Source organism: Panthera onca, chromosome A1, assembly GCF_046562875.1.
Source record: "Panthera onca isolate mPanOnc1 chromosome A1, mPanOnc1 haplotype 2, whole genome shotgun sequence".
Classification (NCBI taxonomy): Eukaryota; Metazoa; Chordata; class Mammalia; order Carnivora; family Felidae; genus Panthera; species Panthera onca.
In genome coordinates this window covers 128,438,945-128,466,086 of record NC_138339.1, presented here as the reverse complement: position 1 = coordinate 128,466,086, position 27,142 = coordinate 128,438,945, and the positions used below count along the sequence as shown (strand labels likewise).

Below are 27,142 nucleotides of genomic sequence, written 5' to 3'. Positions count from 1 at the left end.
CAGCCATACCATGCTGGAATTCTGACCTAGAGACCTGTGAAATAAATACTGAGTGTTGTTCTAAGCAACTGTATTTGGGTCATTTGTTATGCAACAACAGAAAACTAAAATCCCCCTCTCATACACACATACAGTGCAAACACAAATGCCAAATGCCCTGTTTATTCACACTTTTATTAATATAATAAAAACAACAGAAGGATGAGGTTTCAATATTTTATTCAAGTTTTACTTTAAGTGATGTTAATTACAGCATTTGAAGGGGAGGATCTAATTCCACACAAAATGGAAGACTCTAAAATGTACCCATTAAACTGCTAAAAAATAAACTGAGTGGCGAGAATATAACAGAAGTCCAATTTAGATTCCGAATGTTGTCACCATGTGATTACAGTCACAGAGACTCTTCCCAGCTTGCAGCTGGGACTCTTAGAAGCTATTTCATACTCTGGTGCAAGGGCAAAAAAAAACACAACATGAGAGGGAATTAAGTCCTGAATTATTGGCTTCATCACATCCACCTTCTCCACCCCAAATGGCACAAAAGAAACAGCTACCACGCCCTGCAGACTACTTTTGGTGTAAAAGAGGTGATGGACTGGGGTGGAAACAGGTCATGAAAATCTGTCTAAAAAAGTCTCTTTCAGATGATTTTGTACACACCATCAGTGAGTCTCTCCTTCATTAGGATAGGAAACCAAAGTTAATTCTCAGGAAGTCATAATTTCATCCATTTACTCAATACCAGTTTACAAAGTGCCTACGAAGTCTCAGCTTCCACTTGCAGCCATTTCTAGATAAAAAAGAAACCTGACAATTCTAGAGGGCCACCAAGGTCCCCCAAAGTCTACAGCTGAAAGGACTTTTCTTGGAATTGGGTTTCTTCTGTACCTCTGAAAGGGTAACACCTTAAAGCTGAATCATCTTTAACCTGGAGGTCTAACATGATATTTAGCAATACTCGCATCCCAGACATACGACATTAAAAGGTACACTAAATTCTGAAGGTAGCTATGCTCAAAATAGTTTAAAATTAAACGATTGTACAGTATTTGTTTATGCCTGAAATTCCAGTCCTAGACCAAGCTTGTGGCCACCAGCATTGACATTCTTGCCATCCAGCAAAGCTGAGAGCGTCAGTTTGATACCTGCAAGGGGAATAACCAGGGACAAGGAAAGGGGAGGAGAGAAACAAAAAGAAAGGTCAACACAGAGCAGAAAGGTTAACACAAGGAGGAGTACCTAAGCACAATGGCAAGACAACACCAGATTCAAAACCTGCTTCAGCTGTGTGTGATCAGCAGGCAAAAAAACCACACGGCCCATCAGTCCCTGTTACTGAACACCCATCTGATTAATTCCACAGGCTTTCCAAATCCACTTTAGGGAGTCCACTTTACTTTGTCCTCTCATTGCCCCCTGCTACAATCATCTCTCTTCTAGTGGCACCATGCAGTAAGCTTCTTCAGCAAAAGTGCCTTGAAAGGAAATCCAACCATAAATCAGACTCTGAGATCTCACTCTCGGCATGGACACAAACACACACACGTGCATGCGACTAACTGGTATTTGAAAGTTTGAGTCTTTCATCATGTAATCTCAGATTTGTAGAGTTCAAAGACCCAACTTGACCAAACCAATCCCAAAGTGGTATTATCTCCCATAGTTCTAACATACTATGGACCAGACTAGCCACCTGTGCAGAGGAAATCGGCACAACGGTTTTACAATGAGGATGACTTATGGGCTAGTTTTAAGAATCTGCTAGAAATAAGTATCAGACACTACGTACACAATGGAAAAACAGATGGAAGAAAATAACCAAAAGTGTAACACTCTAGCCTTGGCCTTTTTCTCTCCTACTTACTACTTCTATGCTCCAAATGTTTTATAACAATTCTGCACACTTTTATAAACATTTAATTATAAAACTTTCTCTCCACTCGTTTATAATGTACTATTCAGGCATTATATAAGCAGTAACATAAAGCAACAAACCAGCACCACAATTTTTCTTTAAGGCAAAGAAACAATTTCACTAACTTTCAAAGCAACGCTTACCTGGCTTTAGGGTCTGAGTGTATCCTAAACCTATCAGGCTGGAGTTGTTCACTTTAGCCTAGTCAAGGAAAAGATAAGACAGAGTGAAATTGTTAAGTACTTTATGTTTTCATCTCCAAAATGAGTAAGAGCTTTGGAACCAACCAACTCAGACCTTCAGAATCAAATTCTCTTTTTTCATGACCACTTTGATTATGAAATTCATTAAATTCAACATGAAATATATCAAATTTGAGAGCAAAGTCTCAGAAAAGAAACTCAAAGAGTCAACACAACTGTCAGTTAAAGGAAAGTTATGGGGTGCCCGGATGGCTCAGTCAGTTAAGAGTCTCACTTCGGCTCAGGTCATGATCTCACAGTTCATGGGTTCAAGCTCTCCATCGGGCTCTGTGCTGATAGCTCAGAGCCTAGAGCCTGCTTCAGATTCTGTGTCTCCCTCTCTCTCTGCCCCTTCCCCGCTCATACTCTGTCTCTCAAAAATAAATAAAACATTAAAATAAAATAAAATAAAATGCATCCTGGAGCAAAAGAATGACCTAGCCAGTCACTTAAATTTCAGCATTTTGTGAATGCTAATTAATAATTAAGTTCAATAAAGAAGTTGAGTCAATGTTACCCTCATTCCTCTGCCTGAGTTGTAGGAAAATCTGGGCCTCCCCCTGACCCCCTCTCTAGTGAAACAAGGAGAGGTCAGGAGCAGAGAAGGCTCATGTCATGAGAACACCAAGTCCTGGCAAAAGCTGAGGCTGCCAAGGTATGTTTTCCTGCTTGAATGCTGTTTTCAGACCTGACAACTTCCATAAGAAAGAACAAAGCAGGGGGAAAGATTTCCTGGCAGTAAGGGCCCCATCTGGCTGTTCCTTTTTGCTTATACCATCTAATTAATAAGGCCCCTCTTCCTTTGTTTTTAACTGCGTAACTTTAAGGGAGCCAAATTCAGTTCCCATTTCAAATGGGCTGTTTGTAAATTACACAATAACCATCCTGCAACATGAGACTTCCGCATTCCACCCCAAAGGGAAGCAGCCAGCAGTGCCCTGTGACAACAGAGATGAGTTCAACAGGATTTAATGCAAAAATCGTGCAGCAACTCAACCGCGAGCAATGCCACCGAGTCTGCAAGATTAGATGCCAACTACTAAGTGCCAGGGTCTGGTTTCTTAATATCCAATACAAGAGCTGGCAAGAGGATGAAAAATGAGAAGCATTAAATGAACATGAATCCTGAGGGTCCTCTCTCTCTCAAAAAAAATAATAATAGTAATAATTTTTTTAAGCCGGGGGGGAGATGCCTTGGTGGCCAGTCAGTTAAACAGCCCACTTTAGCACAGGTAATGACCTCACAGTTCATGAGTTTGAGCCTACACCAGGCTCTCCCCTGTCAGCGCGGAGCCTGCTTCGGATTCTCTGTCTCCCTCGCTCTCTGCCCCTCCCCTGACTGCCCTATCTCTCGAAAATAAACATTAAAACAATAAAAATAAAAAAATAAAACCTTAGGGTTCAAGGTGACCCCCTTTAGAGTCTGCAGCATGGAACATGGGCTGATAAGAGCAGGCTCCAGAGCAAACCAGTGTGGGTCAAGTCCAGGCCCAGCACCCCAGCACTTACCAGATGTGTGCTCCATCTGCCCTCAGCCTCTCTGAATTTCCAGTTCCTCATTTGTGCAAACAGGGTTGGAATGATATTTCTTTTTTTTTTAAAGGCACCTGCCTCAAATAGGTTGTGTAAGAATTAAAGACAGTAACCCACACATAAATGGGCTCCGCACAGTGGCTGGCATCTACAGTAAGAGCTATTACTATCATCACTTTCCTCATTTCAAACTCTTTGCATAGAGAAAAAAAATCTCTAGCTCCAGCATGGAACTCCAGCAATCCAGAAGGATTCCATCCTAAGCTTCAGGTGGAGCCTGGGTGATGCGTGATTCCACAGGTACTCACCGAGAAGCAGGCGTCAGGATCAATCTGATACTTGGCCGCTATTCCAAAGCGAGTGTTACTATTTCCTGCTGTCCAGGCCAGATTAACGGCGGTCTCTAACTTCTTGTTCACCTTCTGATAAATGGAGCCACCAAACTCTGTCCCATCGTTTCTGCAAACAATCAGAGCACAGGTGCCCATCCACCCCTGAAGGCAGGCTGGAGCTGGGCACAGTGGTCCAAGTCTGACAGAGGGCAGGGCTGCTATAAATGGACCAAAATGATCACAAAACGAGTACCAAAGTAGGGAAAAGCCTGATAGGAATGGAACAGACACCAGCTTTGGGAAGGTTCAAAGGAAGGGAGAGGCTAGTTTTCAACCACCATTGGGAACACCCAAAGGCAGGAAGCTGAGGCTGCATGGAATTTGAAATCTGCTTCCAAAATATTCTTTAAAATAGAAGCAGCAACTAAGAAAATGGAATTCTGGGTGATTTTTTTTTTTTTTTTTTTTTTTTCTGCTGCTGCTATGTTACCTCTTTTGTCAATGCATCTATCATAACAGTGGTAAGGGAGTAGAAGCAAATGAGAAGAGAACACAACCAGAAATGGTAAGAAAGTGTGGGCCACCCATGTTCTTCAGAAGGTTACAGCCCTTAGCACCACCAGCTGCAGCCACTGCTGAGCGGGCACAGCCAAAACCCACCTAGCCCCCTGGAGGGGCAGCAATTACAGAAGAACTTGACCTGCAATTCAGACTTTTCCACCTGTGCAATACTCTTGGCCCAAACTGCAAAATCTCTACAGTTCTGATGGGATGAAAAGGAGACACTTGGTGCATTACAAAATGTTTCCGTCTTTCAAAAATGGAATGAAACCGAACTGGACAAACTCCTTCATCTCTTCCAAACACACCACAGTGTGATTTGGAAATATCCCTTTCCCCTCCTTTCCATTTTTAACATAAAACAATGTCAAAGTTCTGCCTCGTCATTTTGGGTGCTTCAAGTAGAAATGTCATCAGAAACTAGTAAGGCAGAGCCCACGTACTCCGGAATTCAGCAAAGAGCTTAGAACTCACTAATCCAGGGACAAACTGCTGATTCACTGCAAACTCCGCTCCTCACTAATATACTCTCCCTAAAGTAGATGCTCATTAAATACATTCTAAATGCTCAAGTTTTCCCCTGAAATTCAGTGATACAGACCTTGTACTTCCAGAAAGTACAAGGCCAGGACAGGCACCCCCTGATTTGCAGGGAACCAGAAAATCCACAGAACAGCAGCTTGTCACAGACAAAACTAAAGTTTTTGATTAACTTTAGTATAACTGAAATCGGGAAATTTTCTTGGGCTCACATGTGTATCTAAAAAATGTCAGATTTTTCATTATATTCTAAAACCAGCAACACTGCCTTCCTGTTGGGAGCTCTCAAAACCATAAACAGAGGGAAGTCATTGTTCAAATTCATCTACATGAAGCACAGAGCACAACTATGACACTTGGGTCTCTGCAAGCCCTAGGACAACCCAGATGGCTGTGTCGGCAGTTTCCACGCCAGCTAAAAATAAACCGTGTCCACTTAATAAAATCAGGTATGTGAGGCTCAGGTATGTGGGGAAAACAGTAAGGGCCATTGCTATTCCTAGAATTGGTGCCAATTTCCAATTCGACACCAAGGAAGGACTTTCCATTTCAGTCATAACTCTAACTTAAAAAACACTTCTATTGCTTGTGTCCTTTTTCCTGTGACATTTTTGCATGTTGCCTTTTTTGAATTTATATACCTTTTTTGACTTTTTTTTGGGGGGGGTGTACATTTCTATGAATTTTAACACGTGTACAAGATTTGTGTGACCACCACCACAATCAGGATAAGGAACAGCTCCACCACCCCCAAATCTCCTCACACCACCCCTGGGCAGTCACACTCTCCCCCACTCCCACTCCAGAAACCACTGGACTGTCCATCACTCTGGTTTTCCTGTGACTTTTTAGCTTCAAAAAACTCAAAACTGGGGTGCCTGGGTGGCTTAGTTGGTTGGGCGTCCAGCTTTCAACTTCGGCTCAGGTCATGATCTCGCTGCTGTCAGCTAAGCCTGCTTTGGATCCTCTGTCCCCACCCCCCCTATCTTTCTGCCCCTCCCCCCCTCTCAAAAATAAACTTTAAAAATAAATAAATAAATAGGGGTGCCTGGGCGGCTGAGTCAGTTAAGCTTCTGACTTCGGCTCAGGTCATGATCTTGCGGTTCATGGGTTCAAGCCCCGCATCGGGCTCTGTGCTGACGGCTCAGCTCAGAGCCTGGAGCCTGCTTCAGATTCTGTGTCTCCCTCTCTCTCTGCCCCTCCCCCACTCACGCTGTTTCTCTCCCTCTCAAAAATAAACAAACATTGAAAAAATAAACTCAAAACTTATTATAATAGATCTGTTATATCATATTAATTCTGTTATGTTAACATAAATAAATAAACTCAAAATAGATCTGTTATATTCTGTTATGTTAAAATAAATAAATATAAATAAACTCAAAACTCAAAATAATAGATCTGTTATATTAATTCTGTTATGTTAATTATACTAATTACAGTAGCCCTTCCTTATCTGTAGGGGATCCATTCCAAGACCCCCAGGGGATGCCTGAAACCACAGACAGTACCGAACCCTACATATAGGCTACATTTTCTCCTATACATCCATACCTATGACAAAATTTATAAAGTAGACGCAGTAAGAGATCAGCAACAATAACTTTCATGATTTTAATAGAACAATTATAACAACATACTGTAATATAAGTTACATGAATGTGCTCTCTGTCTCAAAATACCTATTGTACTATGTATGGCCTTGTTATGATGATGTGAGATGATAAAATGCCTACATGATGGGATGAAGTGAGGTGAGTGACACAGGCCTGTGACGTAGCATCGGACTACCGCTGACCTTCCAAAAATACATCAGAAGGGGGATCATCCACTTCTGGACCGTGGTTGACTATGGGTAAGTGACATCGCAAAAAGTGAAATGGCAGTTACGGGGGAACTACTGTATAAAAATTTTTCAAAAAACTTTGTAAGTGGAAATGTTATTAAATACTATACATGTACCACTTAACTTTAAGAAGTCACTTCTTTAGTGACCTCTAGTGGAAAGAAAGAAATCCGAAAAAGTTGTCCCCCAATTGTGGCATCGGGATTTTAGAGATGAAACATCCGTTTCCCTTCACCTACATCAGCACTCCACTGCACTCCAATTCCCAAGCTTAACTACAAGGGGCTAAGTCAATCTGCACTTTTCTCTTCCCTTCACTGTACTATCTGGTAGTTAGTCAACTTTTGCATGCTCTGCCATGAGAAGACACTGTATGGAACTGAGATCATCATCCCCTAACCTGGTGTCTCAGATCTATATTTCATTAAGCATGGCAAACTGACCTCAGGCTTCATACAGAGAAAGAGGGGCAGCCACACCTTTCCCCACTATTTTGTTACTAACAATGAAAGGAGTTCCAATGCCCACAAAGGGAAGGGACACTCCACTGGACTGACGTCATGCCCTTGCTGTAACTGATCAGTCATTCTGTACCAGTGACAGCTCCGACCGTCTCTAGAACACAAAGAGCCCAAACCACTTCCAGAATTGGACAGGTAGGAAACAGAAAAAGACCAGCAGGCCATGTGGCTCATGTGATGTCAAAACACTCACTTTAAAGTGATTAAAATGTGAGCTTGAAAAGCAATCCCCCTCCCGCACACACTTACACATGACACTCACGTACTTACACGTTAGTGTGGAGCTGGAATTCGTCAGTCTTGTAGCCAACTGCAAAGTTGCTCTGGGTCACTCGAGACTTTGCAGTCTCAAAATTCATCTGGTAGCCAGCCAGCCAGCCCTCATAACCCAGCACCAGAGCGCCCCGGATCGAAGGGCCGGCGATGTCGAAATCCACATCACAGCCCAGGTTGATGTGCTCCCGCTTATACCCTGTCTTGATTTTAGCATTTTTTTTCCTGAAGGAAAAGAAATTGTATTAAAGTCATAAGCTAACTCACCTTGTGACAACGATACCAAAAGAATGCAAAAAAAAAAAAAAAAAAAAAAAAAGTTTTAAAGCTCAGGTTATATACAGGGATGGAGGGCAAAGTCAGCACACCCCAGATCTCCCTTAAGCAGCTGCTGTGCCCCAATGGAAGAACACAACCTCTCTTCAACCACAAACCCATCTGCAGAAATGCCACAATAATCAAGTGAGAACATAGGCAAGGGGGGCACTAAGTAATTTTCCTTTACTAACCTCTCCCTATGCCTAATGTAAGAGCCTACACAGGCATTTATTAGGTAGAGCGCTCATGTAATTATGAAACAGATGTATCTTTGCTATTCTCCAAGTCTATGAAAAAGACACATTATATCTGTCATGAAGGCATCTATCTAAACAGCTTTTTTTTTCAAGCTTTTATTTCAAGAGATACAGAGAGAGCATAAGTGGGGGAGGGGCGGAGAGAGAGGGAGACTGAAAATCCCAAGCAGGCTCCACACTGTCAGCATGGAGCCCGATGTGGGGCTTGAACTCACGAAACCCTGAGATCAGGACCTGAGTCAAAACCAAGAGTCGGATGCTTAACCAACTGAGCCACCCAAGCGCTCCTAAACAGCAGCTTTTAAGGAGATGGTTGCTTTCTTACTTTGTGGTTCACTTAGTAAGTAAATAAAGAAACAAATACTAGGTACATCCCTCCTAAGTAAATATGACAGATAGCTTTTAACTCGGTATTCATGAGATCCCAATGAGCATGTATTTCTGAGACCTGGGTACAGATGTAGAACCCGGGACCCTGTAGTCATGGGGGCTGGGAAACCTCAGAGCCTGGAGCCTGCTTCAGATTCTGCGTCTCCCTCTCTCTCTCTCTGCCCCCGCCCCTGCTCGAATTCTGTCTCTGTCTCTCAAAAATGAATAAACATTAAAATTTTGAAAAAAAAATACTGGCAATGGATTGAAACATATCAAATATGTTTAAATCTATGAACTCATTCATACTGACACTTAAAACACACACATTGGGCATCTTTAGAGACTAGAGAACCAATGTGTTACTTTGAAACAGTAAATAAAAAGGAAGCAAACGTTTACTACCTTTGATACACTATCTCAGAGTAACCAATAGTTTAGAAGTTTCTTTTTATCAAAATAGTCTACCTAATAAATGAAGAATAAATGATTAAAGTGGAATTATCACCAGTCTGTAACCCCTGAGTGAACTGTGAATAGCACTAACGTACAAAGAAAAAACCCAGCCTTCTATGCACATCCAATGGAAGCATACGTCACCACTTTTATTCTACCCTCTCCCCTCCCCAATGGAATCTAAATGCAATGAAGCCTGTAGACTTACCAATTCACAGTAAATATGAGGGACAGGGTAACAAGTTAAATGACCATAGAGAGGGGCGCCTGGGTGGCTCAGTTGGTTAAGTGTCTGACTTCAGCTCAAGTCATGATCTCACAGTCTGTGAGTTTGAGCCCCGCACTGGGCTCTGTGCTGAGAGCTCAGAGCCTGGAGCCTGCTTCGGATTCTGTGTCTCCCTCTCTTTCTGCCCCTTCCCTGCTGATGCTCTGTCTCTCTCTGTCTCAAAAATATATATAAATTTTTTTTTTTTAATTTTTTAATGACCATAGAGATACATACAGCATAGTTTAGTCTATGTGTAATCTTATGAGACAAATGACCTACTTTCAACAAATAAGTTAGAAGGGGGGGAGAAAAAGGCAGAGGAGAATCTAAAAATTAAAGAGATTTAAGGAGGCAAACGACCCAATTTTCACAATTTTGTACAGACAATTTTTTCTATATTAATTTCTATTAATTTCTATATTAATTCTATAAATTAAAAATGAAATCATTTAGGAGCACCTGGGTGACTCTGTCGGTTAAGTGTCTGACTTCGGCTCAGGTCATGATCTCACAGCTCAGGAGTTTGAGCCCCACATCAGGCTCTGTGCTGATAGCTCGGAGCCTGGAGCCTACTTCAGATTCTGTGTCTCCCTCTCTCCCTGTCCCTCCTCCACTTGTGCTCTCTCTCTCTCTCTCTCTCTCAGAAATAAATAAACATTAAAAAAAGTTTTTTTATGAAAATATGTAAATTTGATCGGACTAGAGATTTAACAATATTAAAGAAAGATGATTAATTTTTTACAATGTAATCATTTTGTGACTAAACTTTTTTTAAAAAATGTGTGCCTCAGCAGCACATGTATTAAAACTGAAACGATACAGGGAAGATTAACATGGCCCCTGCAGAAGGGCGACATACAAATTCGTGAAACGTTGCAAATCTTTAACTACAGAGAACAAGCTGACAGTTACCAGATGGGAGGGGGCCAGGGGTTGGGTGAAATAGGTGATGGGCTTAAGGAGTGCACTTGTCATGATCAGCACCAGGTAATGTATGGAATTGTTGAATCACTATATTGTACACCTGAAACTAATACACAAGACTGTTAACTACTGGAATTAAAATAAAAACAAGTGGCAGCTGGGTGGCTCAGTCAGTTCATCTGACTCTTGATCTCGGCTCAGGGCATGATCTCACAGTTCATGGGTTCAAGCCCCATGTCAAGCTCTGCACTGATGGCTCAGAGCCTGCTTAGAATTCTCTCTCCCTCTCTCTCTGCCCCTACCCCACTTGTGCTCTCAGAATAAACTAAAAAAAAAAAAAAAAAGAATCATCATTTAAAGATACATATTGGGGCACCTGGGTGGCTCAGTCAGTTAAGTGTCCGACTTCAGCTCAGGTCATGACCTCACAGTTTGTGAGCTCGAGCCCCGTGTTGGGCTCTGTGCTGACAGCTCAGAGCCTGGAGCCTGCTTTGGATTCTGTGTCTTCTCCTGTCTCTGCCCCTCCCATGCTCATGCTCTGTCTCTCTCTCTGTCTCTCAATAATAAATAAACATTTAAAAAAAATTTTTAAAGATACATATTAAAATATCTACAGATGAAATTATGCAATAACTGTTATTCAAAATAATCTGAGGGTGGAAGAGACTGATTGTGAGTGCATAAATAAAACATAATTAGCTATGGGTTGATAATTATTAAAGCTGGGTGATGGGAACATGATGAAGGTTTATTTTTTTTTTAATGTTTATTTTTGAGAGAGAGACAGAGAGCAAACAGAGGAGAGGCAGAGAGAGAGGGAGACACAGAATTCAAACCAGGCTCCGCGCTCTGAGCTGTCAGCACAGAGCTCAAGGCAGCGCTTGAACCCAAGGACCGCGAGATCATGACCTGAACTGAAGTCGGAGGCTTAACTGAGCCACCCAGGCACCCCCCTGATGAGTGTTTAATATACCAGTCTTTAGTATGTTTGAAATTTTCTATAACAAAAAATTTAAGGTTAAACATTCCAAGTCATCAAGGAGATGAGAATTTCCAAGGTCATGGTTGAAAATAAAGCCAAACACCCTTCACAAGTGACAATGATGCTTACAACTTTTGTTCAAGTTGCTTTGGTACATTTTCACAAGCTTTGAAGGAAAGGAATAACAATCAAACAAATTATCTGTCAATAAGAAAAACTCAAAATAGGGGCACCTGGTGTCATGATCTCATGGTTCGTCAGATCAAGCCCTGTGTAGAGCTCCAAGCTGACAGTACAGAGCCTGCTTGGGATTCTTTCTCTCCCTGTCTCTCCCTGCCCCTCCTCTGCTCATGCGTGCTCTCTCTCTCTCTTTCTCTCAAAATAAAATAAACCTCTTCTGGTCTGCCTACCCTTTGGAGGAAGCAACCTGGGTTTTTGCTTATCCAACTGGCACCATGCTAGTGGGGTGATTGATGAAAGGCAGCTGCTTGGAGGCTGACATTTAGGAAGGGAGGGAGACCAGCACTGTAAAAATCAGGGATCTTATAACCACTGGGTAAAAAGCTGCTGCTGACCAAAGTGTGCTGCTTGTGGCAGGGCCTCTGACCAGTGGTGTGGACCAGCCATCCCAGACCATTTACATGGTGCCTCCTTACCCTGTCTCAATGAATTCTGGCCAGGAGCACAAAGTCCTCAGAGAATAGGCAGTGCTCGGGCAGTGACTCGGGTTTCTCTCCAGGCTTCTGCTCTAATGCAACACTCCACGTCTTTGGAGTTTTCCCTCTTTCAAGTATTACTGGGATTTTTTTTTTTTTTTTTTTAAGCTATTTAAACAATAGCACTAACTTGACAAGCACCTGAGAGAGGCATGACTCTGATATCCAGTTAACGATCTGGTTTTTCTGTGGTAGGTGCTCAATGTGGGGGCTGGTCCCTAGAGGAGTTTGCAGCCTCATCCATTTGTGGTCTACACTCAGCTCCTTCAGAAGCCACGATGCTTTCCCAGGCTATCCGCCTCAGTAGGTTTGGAAAGCCAGCTTTCACTTCCAATCTCCATAAACCATCAAAACCTGCCTCAAATACCCAGGAGCAATGTGGATACACTGTGCCCACCATCTTGGTTTCTATATGCCATTCTTCAATAAAAGGAACTGAAGCTCCTTGCAGAAATGCCTGATGGCAGGACTAGAGCAAAAGATGAGCCTGCTATATCTTCCGAAGTAGAGCTCAAAAGAAGTGACAGGGGATTATCAAAAGCACACTTGGAGACACGCCCAATGGCCATATCTGAAACAAATGAGGAATCAAATATATTGTGGTAATAGGTTATAACCCACAGAATAAATGTCTGTGGATCCATATCAATATAAATAAATGATTCAATAAATAAATGGAGAAGGAAGAGCTCCTCCTTAGAGTAGAATCCCAATTAATAAATGCAGAAGGCATGATGGGAAGAGAAAATCTTTACCAAACATACTATTTGCAGGCAAGAATCACTATGGATACTAATTTTGTTTTTCAAAAAGTAAGAAACAGAATATTTACATAGTCTCACAGTATCTCCCGACATACCCATTTACAAAGAGAAAAGTAACTTCATAGAGAAACCTGGCAAACACCACTTTAATCAAGTGATCAAAGTTAGTATCACCAGTAAAGAATACTGACATACACATCCTGATATCACGCACAAGACAGACCCAACATCACTTCTGTGGCTGTATAACAGAAGTGTTATAAGATAATAAAATAAATAATATAACAATAATATAACATAATATAATAAAAATGCATAACCTGAGTTTGACCATGAGGAAACATCAGACAAATCCAAACTGAAGGATTCTACAAAATAATTCATCAATCCTATTTAACAGCGTCCAGGTCATGAAAGACAAAGAAAGACTACGTTCTAGATTAGAGGAGACCAAAGAGATTTGAGGACTAAATGCAATCTAGTATCCTGAAATGGGTCATGGACCAGAACTAAGACATCAGTAGGACAACAAATTAGTTAACTGTATGACAGCCATATAAATTTCCTGGTTCTGATAATTACATCATAGTTATGTAAGATGTTAACATTAGGAGAAGCTGGGTGTACGATGTAAGGGAACCCGACATGCTATTTGTGCAACATGTGTCCCATCTAGTCACTTTGAAAAGCACCAGGGGCTGAGGCAACCAACACACGGTCTTGCCTCCTGATGAGCCCAATAACAGTGAAGCATAATTGGTTTGTGGCTGGGGGACATGGGGCAAAAAGTGCAGCCTCAGGAGCCACATTGCACTTAAAACCCATCTTCTCTCAGTGCTCCTATGTAGAAAACTGGGGAAAGGGCCCTCCCAGCCTGAAAACTGGGGCTGGCAACAATGATCGCTCAGACACTGCTTCCCAACATCGCCGGCTGTCTACAGCCTTGGCCGCTTACATCATTCCCAGCAGCCTCACTCACATGAAACACAGCATTACTAGACCACACAAATCTTGTAGCCCTCCACAGATGAAGCCAGGATGGCCACAACACGCAGCACAGAATCTCACTATAAAACACTGTTAGGGGTGCCTGGGTGGTTCAGTCGGTTGGTTAAGCGTCCAGCTTTGGCTCAGGTCATGATCTCACAGTTCATGAGTTTGAGCCCCACGTCAGGCTCTGTGCTGCTCAGAGCCTGGAGCCTGATTTGGATTCTGTGTCTCCCTCTCTCTCTCTGCCCCTCCCATGCTCATGTGCGCTCTCTCTCTCTCTCTCTCTCTCTCTCAAAAATAAACATTAAAAAAAAATTTAAGGGGCGCCTGGGTGGCTCAGTCAGTTGAGCATCCGACTTCGGCTCAGGTCATGATCTCTCGGTCCGTGGGTTCGAGCCCCACGTCGGGCTCTGTGCTGACAGCTCAGAGCTTGGAGCCTGTTTCAGATTCTGTGTCTCCCTCTCTCTCTGACCCTGCCCCATTCATGCTCTGTCTCTCCCTGTCTCAAAAATAAATAAAACATTAAAAAAAATTTTTAAAAACAAACAAATAAAACACTGTTAAACGTCCTTGCTAAGAAAACACGTGAGATTCTTACCCTGTGTTTGGTGAGAAGGATGAATCAAAGGTCAGCTTCAGTCCACGTGCAAGCTGAACAGAAAAGAAACATGCCAGGTTTAGTCAAAGGCAGGGCAGCAGAATAAAACTGTGTCTCTTCGCAGTGACCACCATTACCTGATCCTCCACAGTAATCTCTGTGCCTAATGTGTTGTCAGTGTTCCATTTCTCCGTAAACGTCAGACCATATTCAGTCCATCTGTACTTGGTTTCCAGACTGCCCGTCACTTTGGTGGTCTCAGTGTTGGCAGAACCTGAGCTCGTAAATTCCTGTAAAGCAAAGAGAGAGTCACGGCCTGTTCCCCAGGGCTCCACTGAAGCATCCTAAATGGAACGGACTTTCCTTTATGCAAGAGGTGAGACCTGAATGTGTGGAGGCAAAGGCTACTTCTACAATTCAATTCAATATTTAAATACAGATGGGATTAAAGAGCCCTGTTAGTTAAAAGACTCTTACGGGGAATTCTCTGTCAGGAGACAGCTTCCTTCCACCCTGGTAATACATTAGTCTCGACAGGAAGACAATCCCGCTTCCACAATACTTACAGCCAAATACAGACCAAAACCCCTGAGCTCAAGATGACACTGGAGTACATCAACCCCTAAACGTCCTCCTTCCAACAATCCTCACACACACAGTCTAAAAGGGATTACTAATTTTTTTTTTTTTTTTTTGATAATCAGGTGGCATTGAAAACAGCTCAATTTTACAAAGAAACAAGGAAAAATGAAACAGAGTTTATTAACTCAGTGAGTATTAACAGCTGCTAAACTAGGGACCTATCAGCAGCATGCCCCTGGACCACCCATCCCATACAGGATGCGATGAATGTGACAACCACAAACTGCCACAATCAAAAAGGTCCTTTCAGGGCACCTGAGGGGCTCAGTTAGTTAAGCGTCCAACTCTTGATTTGAGCTCAGGTCATGATCTCACGGCTGTGACATTGAGCCCCATGTCAGGCTCCTTGCTGAGCACAGAGCCTGTTTAACATTCTCTCCTTCTCTCTCCCTCTGCCCCTTCCCGACTTATGTGCGCACTCTCTCTCTCTCTCAAAAAAATAAAAAAAATTTTTTTAATTTAAAAAAAGGTCCTTTCATTGGACTCTGCCACCCAGGACATGGTAGTTATCCTCTCCACTGATCTACGATAAACCCCCATGCTCCATGTCGGTCAGACAACTTACCAGTCCATTCTCAGATTTTGTCTTCAAATCGAGTTTGATTAAGCCAAATCCTAAAGAAAGAACATGGGAACTGTTAATAGGCTAAATAACCAGCTCAAGAGCAGCATCTCTGCCTCCCTTCTCCTGTTTCAAGATGCCGTGAGTGTGCAGGGTGCCTGTCTCCACTGCTGCCTGCCTACGTGTGGAACTTTGGCTACCGAACAGTGGCTGTGCGCTCCCAGCAGAATGACAGGGAAAGGTACGGGACAGTGTGAGCACAGGCCTAAGGATGGGCAACACTTAGAAATTGCACTCCATGACCACGGCACACACAGAGCTGCTCCCGCCTGTGGGAGAGGAAACCAGGGCGTCCACTTGTCTGCAGTGATTCGTAAGCCTGCCCTTACCAGGTATACAAACCAACACTGCTTTATTAGGCATAGTAAGCTTGTCTTTTTTTTCCCCCGACATCAAAGTTCTGAGAGTTGACCCACCCAGGCCTCCCGAACTGTGAGGGGTAAAATCCCAAACATGCCAACCCAGCCCATTAGCTCTGAAACACTCACCATAACCCTTGGTGAAGACATCCCTGGCACATTTGCCAAGATCAGCATACGTGGGAGGTACAGCCATCTTCTGCTACAATAAAAGAATCACCAGAAGACACACATCAGTAATTAGGGAAATTAGTTTTCCATCAATAAAAATTATTAGCTATAATTAACCACCAATAAAAATCATCAGCACAGAGTCCCAGGCACTTTATTCTCCCAGGTGTGCACAGAGAAGCCTTGCTCTCTCGTGCCTCCTCATGTCGAGAGGTGGAGACACCCAGGTAAGTTCTGTCGACAGCAGACCAGCCTGCCTTTAGACCTCTTCTTCCTTGGCACCCCCAGACTGAGCACAAGTGCAGAATATAGCAGCAGTCGGTAAACATTTGCTGAATGAATTAACTGTCAAAGACAAATTCCCACGAGCCAGCTACTTTACTGAATCGCAGGACTCTTGCCAATAAAACATATCTTCTTACAAAATGTCGGCTGCTATGGCATTCAGTGTACTGAATAGAAATCAGAGCTTTTCAGGCCATCCTATTTTCCATATGGTTCTGATTTCATCCATTCCAACAAAATACTTACAGAGTACCTACTATGTGCCAGAATAAACGCAACTTTTCAAAAAACTTTGTATTTCAGGGGACCCCATTTTTTTGAGTATCAGATTCCTCACAGAGAATACAGTAAAACCTAACAATTAGGCAACTCTTCACATGGAAGGAGATATAACCACATCGCCTCGCCCCGCCAAAAAAAATCAATTCAAACAAACATCTATTGAGCTACAATGTGACTTTATTTTTTAAAGTACTACTTGAAATTGTTGCATATCACTAAGTCAACAAGCATTTATTAAACACCTCAGGGTTCAAGGAAGGCAAGTAATTCAGAGTCCTTTCCCTAAGGCCACACTGTGTCCCTGAGAGGCTGTATTCTGACGCATTACATACACAGAATTAAAATCCTAATCCAGGACAGCGCGAGCACACACGCACACGCACACACACACACACACACACACACACACAGTGTGCTCCATCCAGGAGGAAAGGAGTCATGAGAAAGCACCATGATCTGCACCTTCTCCATTTCCCAAATCATCAGCCCTAATTAGCAGGAATCCAATTAACCCAAGGATGGTTCCATTAATTTTTAAAATATAGTATACCTAAATTTCCAAACTGAGCCTGCATGTATCCCACCTGAAGTCACCGACGTATGCACTCACACAAGCAAACACCTGCACGGCATGTTCCTGGTAAGTGGGAACCCAACGAAAAATGTCTCAATCGGGACGCCTGGATGGCTCCGTCGGTTAAGAAAAATAGTTCAATCGGTCCCAGGGGGAGCAGCATCACCACAGGAAGCTGCATTCCTGACATAAGCTTTAACATCCTAGATGCTGCAAGGAGCCCACAGAAGCAATGAGTATGCTATAAAACAAACAACGACAAACTTACACCACTTGAAGTAATAAAATTGTGGTCCAGGTCCTATGGTACTTTTTTCAGAGGTTCTGCTAATTCCGCCTCCATTCACTTTTTTGTCAGAGCAGAGTGGAGCAGCCCAGTGAGCTGTTTACGATCCTCTTTGTTGCTCTTGTTATCTCTTGCACGTGATCAGGCTGGAACCATGGACAGCTCAGTCCACATTAGGATCAGGGCACAAAGAGCATGGGGGAAGATCCATTTCAGGCTGTCCCCATTGGCTGTTTCAAGTCTGGGGACCCCCCCTCTCGACCTGTCCCCCTTCCACCCCAAGCACTCACAGGCACATCCACCCCAGGGACAGCCAAAGAAACCATCCACCAGGTCATGCAGAATACCCCCAGCCTAAGGCGTGGATATGTCTCAGCCACAGATGGCCCTGGCCCCTCCCAGAAGCAAGGAAACAAACCTGCATCAAAGGCTGAGGTGATGGAGCCCCAAGGAAACTTGCAGAACATCTCAGCAAAAGATCCAGAACATTCTCTACGGCCACCAGTGCCAACAGGTATCAGTGGACTGAGCACCCCTCTTCAGCGCTGCCCTTCCCCAGCTGGACTGCAAACTCAGCCCCAGGGTGAGGAAAGAGCAGTACAGTGGCAACCTCTCTGGCTCAGCCAAGACCTCCCTGTACCTCAGGGGCCAGGGCGTTCCAAAAAGTACCCTCTGCTGTGGCTCTAGGACCCACCTCACCAGGCACGAACAGCTTTCGCATCAGAGAAAAGCAGATCACTCATCATTTAATGTTCCCCAAATGCTCTCACTCATCACTAATCCCCCAAAAAAAGAACCAGCAAAACCACCTGTCAAAAAACACTCCACCACCGACAAACATCACCCTAAAGTACATGGCCACTAAGGAGATTACCATCCAAACACAAGGGAGCTGGGAGGTCAGAGGGAGCTTGGATGAGGCCAGGTTCTCCTTGCGGCTCCAGCTCGGCACCTGGCAGGGAAGATGCACAGGAACCCCCAGCTGAGTGGAGCCAAACCCACTCCTGGACCTGAGGAAAGACCCACCCAGAAGCCAAGACGCTCCCCTTCACCACAGGCCCACACCTGCTGTGCAACTGTAGCTTCCCCTAGGCTTTTGCTGCAGTCTTCAACTTTCCCCACCCAGTCACCTCCTGCATTTATCTGACAGGACTGAGGCAAGGCCTGAGGCAGTGTGCCTCTGAAAAGCTCCGCTTTCTTACAACTGCCAACAGCGCCTAGAAAATGCCCATTTTTACACAGTTCTCAGCACCCGCTGCAAAAATCATCTTGTAGAAATGATTTCCATTCATGTTTTCTCAGGCCGGGACTGGGGGGTGTGAAAGAGACCTCAGCACCCTGCTTTCTCATTTAACACGCTGCCTGTGCTGATTCTAAGGTTGAACCCTGACCCCCTGGCCCCTACCTCCGCCTAGATCAGCTCCAAATCGCTCCAAATCGCTCACCATCTGTCTTGGTGGCATCCACCCCATGTGCCTTCAGAAGCCCAGCCTCTAGAGTCCGAGCGTGAGGCGGGGCACTTTGACACAGGAAAGCAGCCAGCCCTGGACAGATGGGAATCAGAAGCCGGCCTGGGTGAAGGCTTCAATGCAGAGCCTGCGAGCATGGTTCCCAAGGATAAGTGGAACATGAGGGACAGACAGGACTGGACTGAGCAGACCTTCCCACAGTCACTGATGACTTTGAGAAGGACCAGTAAGTCACAGTGGGAGACAGGAGTCCCTTGTTTCCCTCCACTGCCTGTTCGCCTACCTACCCAACCATTCGCTGGCTGACCTTGAACAGATTATGCAAGCTCCACTCCAGCCGAGGAATGAAAATCCAGCCCATACTGGAAACTCAGAGGGGAGAGATAGTATATTGCCCAGCACAGTCTGCATAACACTTACATAACCTCCACCTTGGGGGGACATATCTTCCTTGACTCATCAGTTGCCTGTCAGTGACAGCTGCTCTGCTTCCAGCGCCCCCACCACACCCACACGTGCACACCTACCCCCAACTCACACCCTTGAACTCAAAGCAGCCCAGAGCCTGTCATGCATAAATTTATCCAAAATATGTAAAAAGCTATGTGTCAAAGATGACAAGCCCTGGCAAGTAGCAGGTATTCAATACAAAGGTCTGTTTAATGAGAAAATGTGCAAGGAGCATGAAAGTACTTTTATAGTAGAAGGAAAAAAATAGAAACTTAGTATCTGACAAGAGTCTAAGTAAACGGTGATGTCACCAAGCAGCAGGAGCGCCCTCTACAGGGAGGCTGTAGCACCGCCAGGAATGGGGGGTGGAGACAGCCACAACTAGTACCCTCTCCACCCGCCTTGGCCTAAGGAGAACTCACCTCAGGCTGATGAGACCACCAGGCTTCAGAAGGGAGCAGGGCCACTTACTACCTCAGAACAAGGTGTGGACTTTACTCTAAGGGCCTCAGGGAGCCACTGTAGAGTGAGTGACACACCTGTGTTTGAAAGGCTCACTCAACAAACAAATCAGCAAAAATGCAAATGAAAACATCCACTATTGGTGTGGAAAATGGTCACCCCTGTTCACGCCAGTATAGGACAGCCCCTTTGGAGACAACTACTGGCCAATGCGTAAGTGGGCATGCATTAACCTAGAGACAATTCGACTGCTAGGAACCCAGCCAAGGTCCCCAGAGAGGTGCACACGAGGATGCTCACTGCAGCATTAGTTCTGTAACACAAGCCAGAAGAAATCTAAATGTCCACCAATGGGGAAATGAATGAAAATTAAGGTACTTACAAAAACTAAAGAGCACCATGTGGTAATCAAAAAGTACGAGGTGGATTTATGCAAGGTGCCATAGAAAGCTATCTTTGACACATGGCTGACCCTTGAAAAACACAGATTTGAACTTCGCAAGTCTACTTATATGTTGGATCTTTTTCAATAAATACAATACTGTAAATGTATTTTCTCTTCCTTATGATTTCGTTAATAGTATTTTTTCTCTAGGGGCGCCTGGGTGACTCAGTCAGTTAAGCGTCCAAGTTCAGCTCAGGTCATATCTCGCAGTTTGTGAGTTCAAGTCCCGCATCAAGCTCTGTGCTGACAGCTCGCAGCCTGGAGCCTGCTTCGGATTCTGTGTCTCTCTCCTTTCTGCCCCTCCCCTGCTCATGCTCTCTCTCTGTCTCTCAAAAATAAATAAACATTAAAAAAAAATTTTTTAAGAGTTCTTTTCAAAAGTAGTAATATTTTTATCCAGCTTACTCTATTGTAATACAATATATAATATATATGCATACATAACATACAAAATATGTGTTAATTGACTGTATAATATCAATAAAACTTGAGGTGAACAGTAGTAGTTAAATTGGGAGGGAGTCAAAAATTAGAGAAGGATTTTCAACTGCATGAGGAGTATACACCCCTAACCCCCACAGTGTTCAAGGGCCAACTGTAGTTCATTGCACAAAGCAAGTCACAGAAAATGTATAATTCTGCATTATTAGAGGAAAACCCTTTCACACACACGTTTATGCGCTTACACATTTGTGAATGATGGGAAAGCATGTAGGAAGGCTACAAGCCCATCTGTACATTGTGGCTGACTGGGAGCGGCTTCTGGAAATGAAGGGGGTTTAGGAAAGGAGGAGAGTTAAAATAGGATTTTCATTTCTTATTCCACTTTATTAAAGTTGTTTGTACATACTGATAACTTTTTTAAGGACATAAAATTTAAAAACCCAACCAACGTGTCTGAAACTGAGCTACGCTGCCTTCACGATGCCACAATAAGCCACATTCTAAAAGACTGCTGCAGTAGAGGTGCCAGAAGGAAAAGGCCACGTGGGAAGTATCTATCTGGGTTCCAAGAACAGATTCCAACTACACTGAGATGGCAGGGTTAACAGGCAAGGCCTGCAGGGGGAACATTCTACCCCCAGATGACCACCTGTGGCTCTGGCCACCCTGCCCAGGAGGCAGGAGTAGGGCAGGGCTCCCTAACTTTAATGTGCATGAGAACGGCCTGAAGCACTTGTTCAAAAGCCTCCTTCCCTCCCTCTTAGCCTTTCGCAGCCTAAGAAACAGGCAGGACAGCACTTCTGTCGACAGAGGTAGAATCCTGGCACAGGAGCCGTGGTACCCTCAAAGAGCTAACAACCACTGCGGTGGGGGACACAGGGAGCAGAGTGGCCTTAAGTTCCCAAGACTCAGTCTTGTGAGCAAGGTAACACCTAATGGATTAAGAGACACCATCTTCAAGAGCAAGGGTACAACAGCACTAGGACCCAAACACCAGGAGCCACCCTGCCACGGATTGTCACAGCACAACTGGGTGCCCAGGCAGCAAGGCACAGTGACTATGAGAAGGAGCTATGAGCCTGGCAGAGGATTTACCAGCACCAGCCTTTACTAGCTGTGTAACTTTGGACAAGCCACTGATAACTTACACTCCCAGGGTCTCATTTTGCTCACCTATAAAATGGGGCTAACACTAGTGCCTTTCTACCAGAGCTACTGCAAAGATTAAGTAAGTTAGGTAGGCAGAGCACGTAGGAGTATCTGGCACACGGTGAGGGCTCCATAAATGGCAGTACTAATCACAGTCCATTATTCTGGATATTCTCTGTCCCTTCAGATCCATTTTTCTCCTCCATCCTGCTCTGTGACCCAAGAGCTGATCACTATGGATTGCTATCAAAGGCTATGTATCGTTGGTTTTGGCCAACAGGAGGCACCAGCAGGAGATGGGAGAGAGAGGCTGGAGTACTCATTTCCCAAGCTCCCTCCCTGCTGGGCCTCAGGTGGGCAGTGACTACTTTCCAAGGCCACAGCTCCTGCCAAGGAGCTCCACACTCTACTCACACCTTTGCAAATGGCCCCTTCATTATGCTTTCTTTTATCACCCCATGTAAGTGTGCAACTGATTCGTGCAAGGCCCCTGACCAAGAGGGTAGTCACCTCCACCACCATCACCATGACCATCCTGGATTTCCCTTAGAAAGGGAAAATTGTAGGAAAGCCTTTGGTTCTGCTGTTTCTCTAACATCATTTAAGGTGGTTTGTCTGAGCAGAACTGGGCCAGCACATAGGAGAAGCACCAGACCAGCCAGGGATTAGAACAAAAGCACCTCCCCCTAACTCTAGGGACCAGGAAAAGCAACTTCCCCAGCAGGAGGTTAGCCCAGCTCTGAAAGCCAATATATCAAGCCAACACCATCAGAAGCCTCCTCACACCCCTATCCCTATCTCACGGAAAAGGCAGCCCCTGGTTATGTCTACCGGATGCTGGCAAAGCCGGTGACCTGTGCTCTGAAGCAAGTCTGTGCTCCCAGTACAGCTGCCCTCCCCTCCTACTCCACGAGAGGCTCACACCGGGGAGCCCGGCTTCCTAGGCATTGCTTCTATTTTAAAACACTCTGGGAGATAGGCCACCACCAGCACAGCCTTCCATAAGAAGCCGCAAGGGAATGTAACTGACTTGGGGGCAGCCTGCAGGCCCACCCACCCATCAAGGGAAGAAAAGCCTGGGCTGGCAGGCAGCATGGCAAGGTCTGGGTCCCAGGTGCACCCAGGGCTCCTGTCTGACCTCAGACACCTCACATTTCCTGGAACCTCGCTGCCTGGCTTGACCCAGTGGGGTTTAAATAGACAGTGCTTGGGCAAGTAGATTTGAGAGTCAAGCAGCCCTGAGTTCCAATACCACTCCACGACTCTCCAGATATGGGACCCAGGGCAAGTCACAATGTATATGCATTTCACGTTTCTTCAGCTCGAATATGGGGAAAGAGTATCTGTCTCAGCATCACCGTGAGGACTGCTAATATGAAATACTTAATACAGTGACTGGTACGTGGTAAGTACACAACGACCAGAGAGAGGATTTTATTACAGGTTTACATTTTATAGATTTCTTAGTATAATTACCGCTGCTGTGCAGGTTATCAAAAGGCCACCCTCAACCACAAGGTCCAGAGTCCTCCCTGACCACATGAGGTACTCTTGAGCTGAATATTGTCCAGGTAAGTCCTGGAAGAATGTCTCCTACCTCATCCCAGTAAAAACTGACCTTTCTCCTGATAGACACCCAGTGTCACTGTCCTTGCAACAAAGAGGAGTGACTCCACTGATTACAATCCACTGCCAGGCAGCCTACACACAGCCATACACACGTTCACTCTGCTCAGCGTGAAAGGAGAACAGTTCCCCTCTGAACAGCAAATTCGACCTTTCAGATGCATCCACATCTATTAGCTGGTGGCAATGGCCCCTTGCCGTGGCAACTTCAGTGTGGAATTACCAGCACTAGAACTAGCCAGACCAGGTCCCAAATCCCAACTCTGGGCTCAAGCCTCCTGACCCATGAAAAAGAGTGCCTCTCTCCCAGGGTTTGCAGGATGGTACATTCAACGTCACACATATGTTAAGCCCCCGCAGAAGGGTGCTGAGCAGGCCCTCAATAAAGAATGACTGTGACGATGATGATGATGGTCACACTTTTATAAAGGAGACACTGAGGAACAAGACAGTGAGTTGACCTGTACTCAATCCTGTGGCTCTTGTCAGAGCTGTGTTGTGAGCTCAATCTGCTCCCCAGGACTCTTTCTAGGACAGTTCTGGAAAAAGGGCTTAGAAGCCCACTCACCCTCACCTCCCTGAGAGCAAGCAGTAAAATGGAGGATTGTGCCCAGGCCCAGCAGAGGACCCCATTGCTCACTTTTCCTCAGTGGATACCAGAAGAGTCTGTGGGGAGCCCAAGGCCACAGACTCTCTGAGTTCCCTGAGGGGGCTGCCTGCAGGTTTGGGCTGGCTCTCTCTCTCTCTCTCACACACACACACACACACACACACACACACACACACACACACATCTTCCCCAGTCACCACCACCAACGATGTCAGGCCATTAAAATTCCATCAAGGGCAAAGTGAACTTCAGTGCCTTGGGAGCATCCCATCAGTAAAGATGGGGGGGGGGGGGTCAATGTCCCTCATTACCACCAGCTTGAAGGTTACTGTCCACATCTGCCCAGGGTCCAGCAGGATCGGCAGCCCACAGGCAACTCCTCACTATATGGTCTCCCGGAGCCCCTGTGTTTGTGTCTACAGACAGCCCTTGCCTCTACCCAATAGAATAAAAATACAGAAATAAAACTAAGCAATCAACTGAGAGCAGTACCCCCCTCCCCAAGGTCAAGCATTTTATTCAAAACAACTCCAGCAGAAGTTATCGACCCACCCACCACCCACCATCAGAGAAGGGAAAAGCACTTAGGAGAATCCCATTCACCCTGGTCGCCCTCCCCTGCAGGCCCAGAAACACCAGTTCTACAACTTTCCCACAGGACCTGGTAAGTCACAGAATGAAGATAGCACGTTTAAAGCAGTTATGTCAAATTGGGAAACAGTTTTGCGTCTCAGTGCTCTAGGGCTGTACTTTCCGCAGGAGCTCTTTAAACAGGCGTGACCCTCGGCTAAGCAAGACTATTTTCTGGAAGTGAGTGAGATAGATGTGTGTGTCCCTCAGAAAGGATGTCCAAGATCAAGAGAATATGGTCCGGGGCTGCAGCCACTACATATGCCCATTCAATAACTTCACAAATACTTAATGAACAACTACTACAAGACATATGCTGCAATGGTAAAAAAACAAAAAACAAAAAACAAAAAAACAAAAACCACAACTATCCTCCTATCAGTAAGGGTAAGGTGACTCTTGGATAAAAAGGAAGAGCACATTTACCCCCACAGACCCTTCTCAAGTACCTACTGTGTGCCAAATGGCACCACCCCAGGCAATGAAAACAAAGCTGCAAAGGGCTTAAGCCTAACCCTGGAGAACTCATTCCAGAGCTGGGGTGGAGAAACAAGGCAAGCCCTGGGCAGCCTGCCCTGGCCTTGCCAACAGCACATTAGGCAAAGTAGGGGCCCATTCTCTACCTCCTCTGCGGAGGTAAGGCTGGTCAGGGTGATGGAGACCTCAGGTGAAACCTTCCCTCAGGTCTGCACGCACTTCCTGCTTCAACCTGACCTTGTCCATAAACTTAAAAGAATTTTTCATTAATGATCATGGAAGTTAATGCCTGGCACACAAGTGTTTAGCAATAACGTTTAAAATAACAGGGGCTATATTTATTAAACGTTTTCCAGAACACCAAGTGGAGTAGAATGGTCTACAGAGGATGGGCTAAATCCTCCCCAAAAGCCTCAAGTGTCAAGGTTTCTACTGAAGGTTTGCCGTTAATCAACTCATATCATTCTTCCCAAAGATGAATGGCCGCTACAAGGAGAGCTACAATTGCTCCTATTGTACAGATGAGAAAACTTAGGCTTCGTATCGCCCCGGCTGTGTGACCTTGGGCAAGTCACTAGGATTGCAGCCCTGAAATCCAAGGGCTCCAACCAGTTTCGTGAAGGCACAGACGCACTCGGTGAATGAATGAGCAACCGAACCAGGATCTCTCCTAAGGCCAAGGAGGCCACATCCGCTCCCCGCAGGGCGTCCTTTCCCAAGGCCGAGCCTACTGCACAGGCTCCTGCGGCCTAAGTCGACTCTCAGCCTCTCGTTCCGCCCGGTAGGGAGCTGGCACGCGCGGAACAGCGCCGGGCGCCAGCTTCTCCGGGCGTGGACCAGACAGGCCGGACAGGGCGTGTGGGGCTGGGAGCTAGGGGCCGCGGTCGTCACAGGAACTCATGCCGGCGGCGACAGCGTGGCCCGCACAGATCCGTGCGCCCAGCCCGGTGAGTGTGGGGGCAGGCGGTTCCCCGCCTGACCCGCGCTGGCGGGATCGAGGGCCAGAGGGCGCCGCCGGGAAAGGTCACCTAGACCTGCAGCCGGCCTGGCCTTCACGCGGCGGCCCGTGCCCTTCCGCCCGCAGGTCCCCGAAGGATCGAGTCCCAGCCGCAGGCGCCCCCGGATGTCCGGCCTCCCGCTCCCGCGCCCCGGCCCGCTTGCCGCCCGCCTGTGCGGCCTGCTCTGCGCCGGGAGCTCCCGCTCGGCCCCTGGGGCCTGGTCCTCAGCCCCTCGCCCACGCCCGCTCCTCCCCCCCCACCTCCTGCTCAGCTCCCCAGGGCAGGGCCCGCGACCCCAGAGGCCGGCAGATCGCGGGCCCATGTCCGCAGCGCCTACCTCGGGGGCGGTGGCGGCGGGCTCGGCGGCTGCTACCGCGGGGGCTGCAGCGCGAGGAACGGAGAGCAGCGGCGGGGCCGAGGGCGGGACAGCGCGGACGGCGGCGGCGCGGACCCGCCCCGACCCTGCGCGCCGGGCCTGGCGAGCTCCGCCCCTGGGCCCGCCCCGGACACCGCCCAGGCCTGGGCCCGGGTCCCCAACCAGCTCCTGGCCAGAACCCTTACCTTCCTGCGCCCTCAGTGCCCACCGCGGACGCGTGTGCCCGCGGGCGTGTGCGGGCACGCGTGGGTGCTGCGTGCGCCCGGACACGGGACCGGGGAGGCGTGGGGCTGACGTGTACAAGATGTGTGCGTGCGCGGGGACACGCGTGCCAGCCGCCCACGGGAGCCAGTTTTGGCTGGAAACGCGCCAGGTTG

At 46.1% G+C, this 27,142-nt stretch overlaps 1 protein-coding gene and 1 non-coding gene across 3 annotated transcripts; one reads left to right on the top strand and one right to left on the bottom strand.

The window, feature by feature from the left end:
• Positions 1-202: 202 nt before the first annotated feature.
• Positions 203-27,142, bottom strand: VDAC1 (voltage dependent anion channel 1). 2 transcript variants are annotated; one of them, XM_060636140.3, is made up of 9 exons: positions 26,951-27,142; positions 16,161-16,233; positions 15,616-15,665; positions 14,546-14,698; positions 14,409-14,461; positions 7,764-7,991; positions 4,002-4,152; positions 2,062-2,119; positions 203-1,148 (listed from the first exon to the last, which is right to left on the bottom strand). In XM_060636140.3, the coding sequence occupies exons 2-9, from the start codon at positions 16,225-16,227 to the stop codon at positions 1,057-1,059; spliced, it is 852 nt and encodes a 283-aa protein (XP_060492123.1). In that variant the 5' UTR covers positions 16,228-16,233; positions 26,951-27,142; the 3' UTR covers positions 203-1,056. The 2 variants fall into 2 exon arrangements, with proteins under 2 accessions (XP_060492123.1, XP_060492124.1); XM_060636141.3 differs by lacking the exon at positions 26,951-27,142 and adding an exon at positions 26,727-26,858.
• Positions 10,217-10,319, top strand: LOC132682510 (U6 spliceosomal RNA). The gene has a single exon (XR_009611698.1). It is a non-coding gene; the product is annotated as a U6 spliceosomal RNA (small nuclear RNA).

Bases quoted from the DNA above. Each gene is read 5' to 3' on its own strand.
- VDAC1 (XM_060636140.3), bottom strand. From the start codon at position 16,227: ATGGCTGTACCTCCCACGTATGCTGATCTTGGCAAATGTGCCAGGGAT. The intron at 14,699-15,615 runs GTAAGTTGTCTG...TTTGCTTTACAG, and splicing joins CAAAATCTGAGAATGGACTG to GAATTTACGAGCTCAGGTTC. The intron at 14,462-14,545 runs GTAATGGTGGTC...TTTTCTGTTCAG, and splicing joins AGATTACTGTGGAGGATCAG to CTTGCACGTGGACTGAAGCT.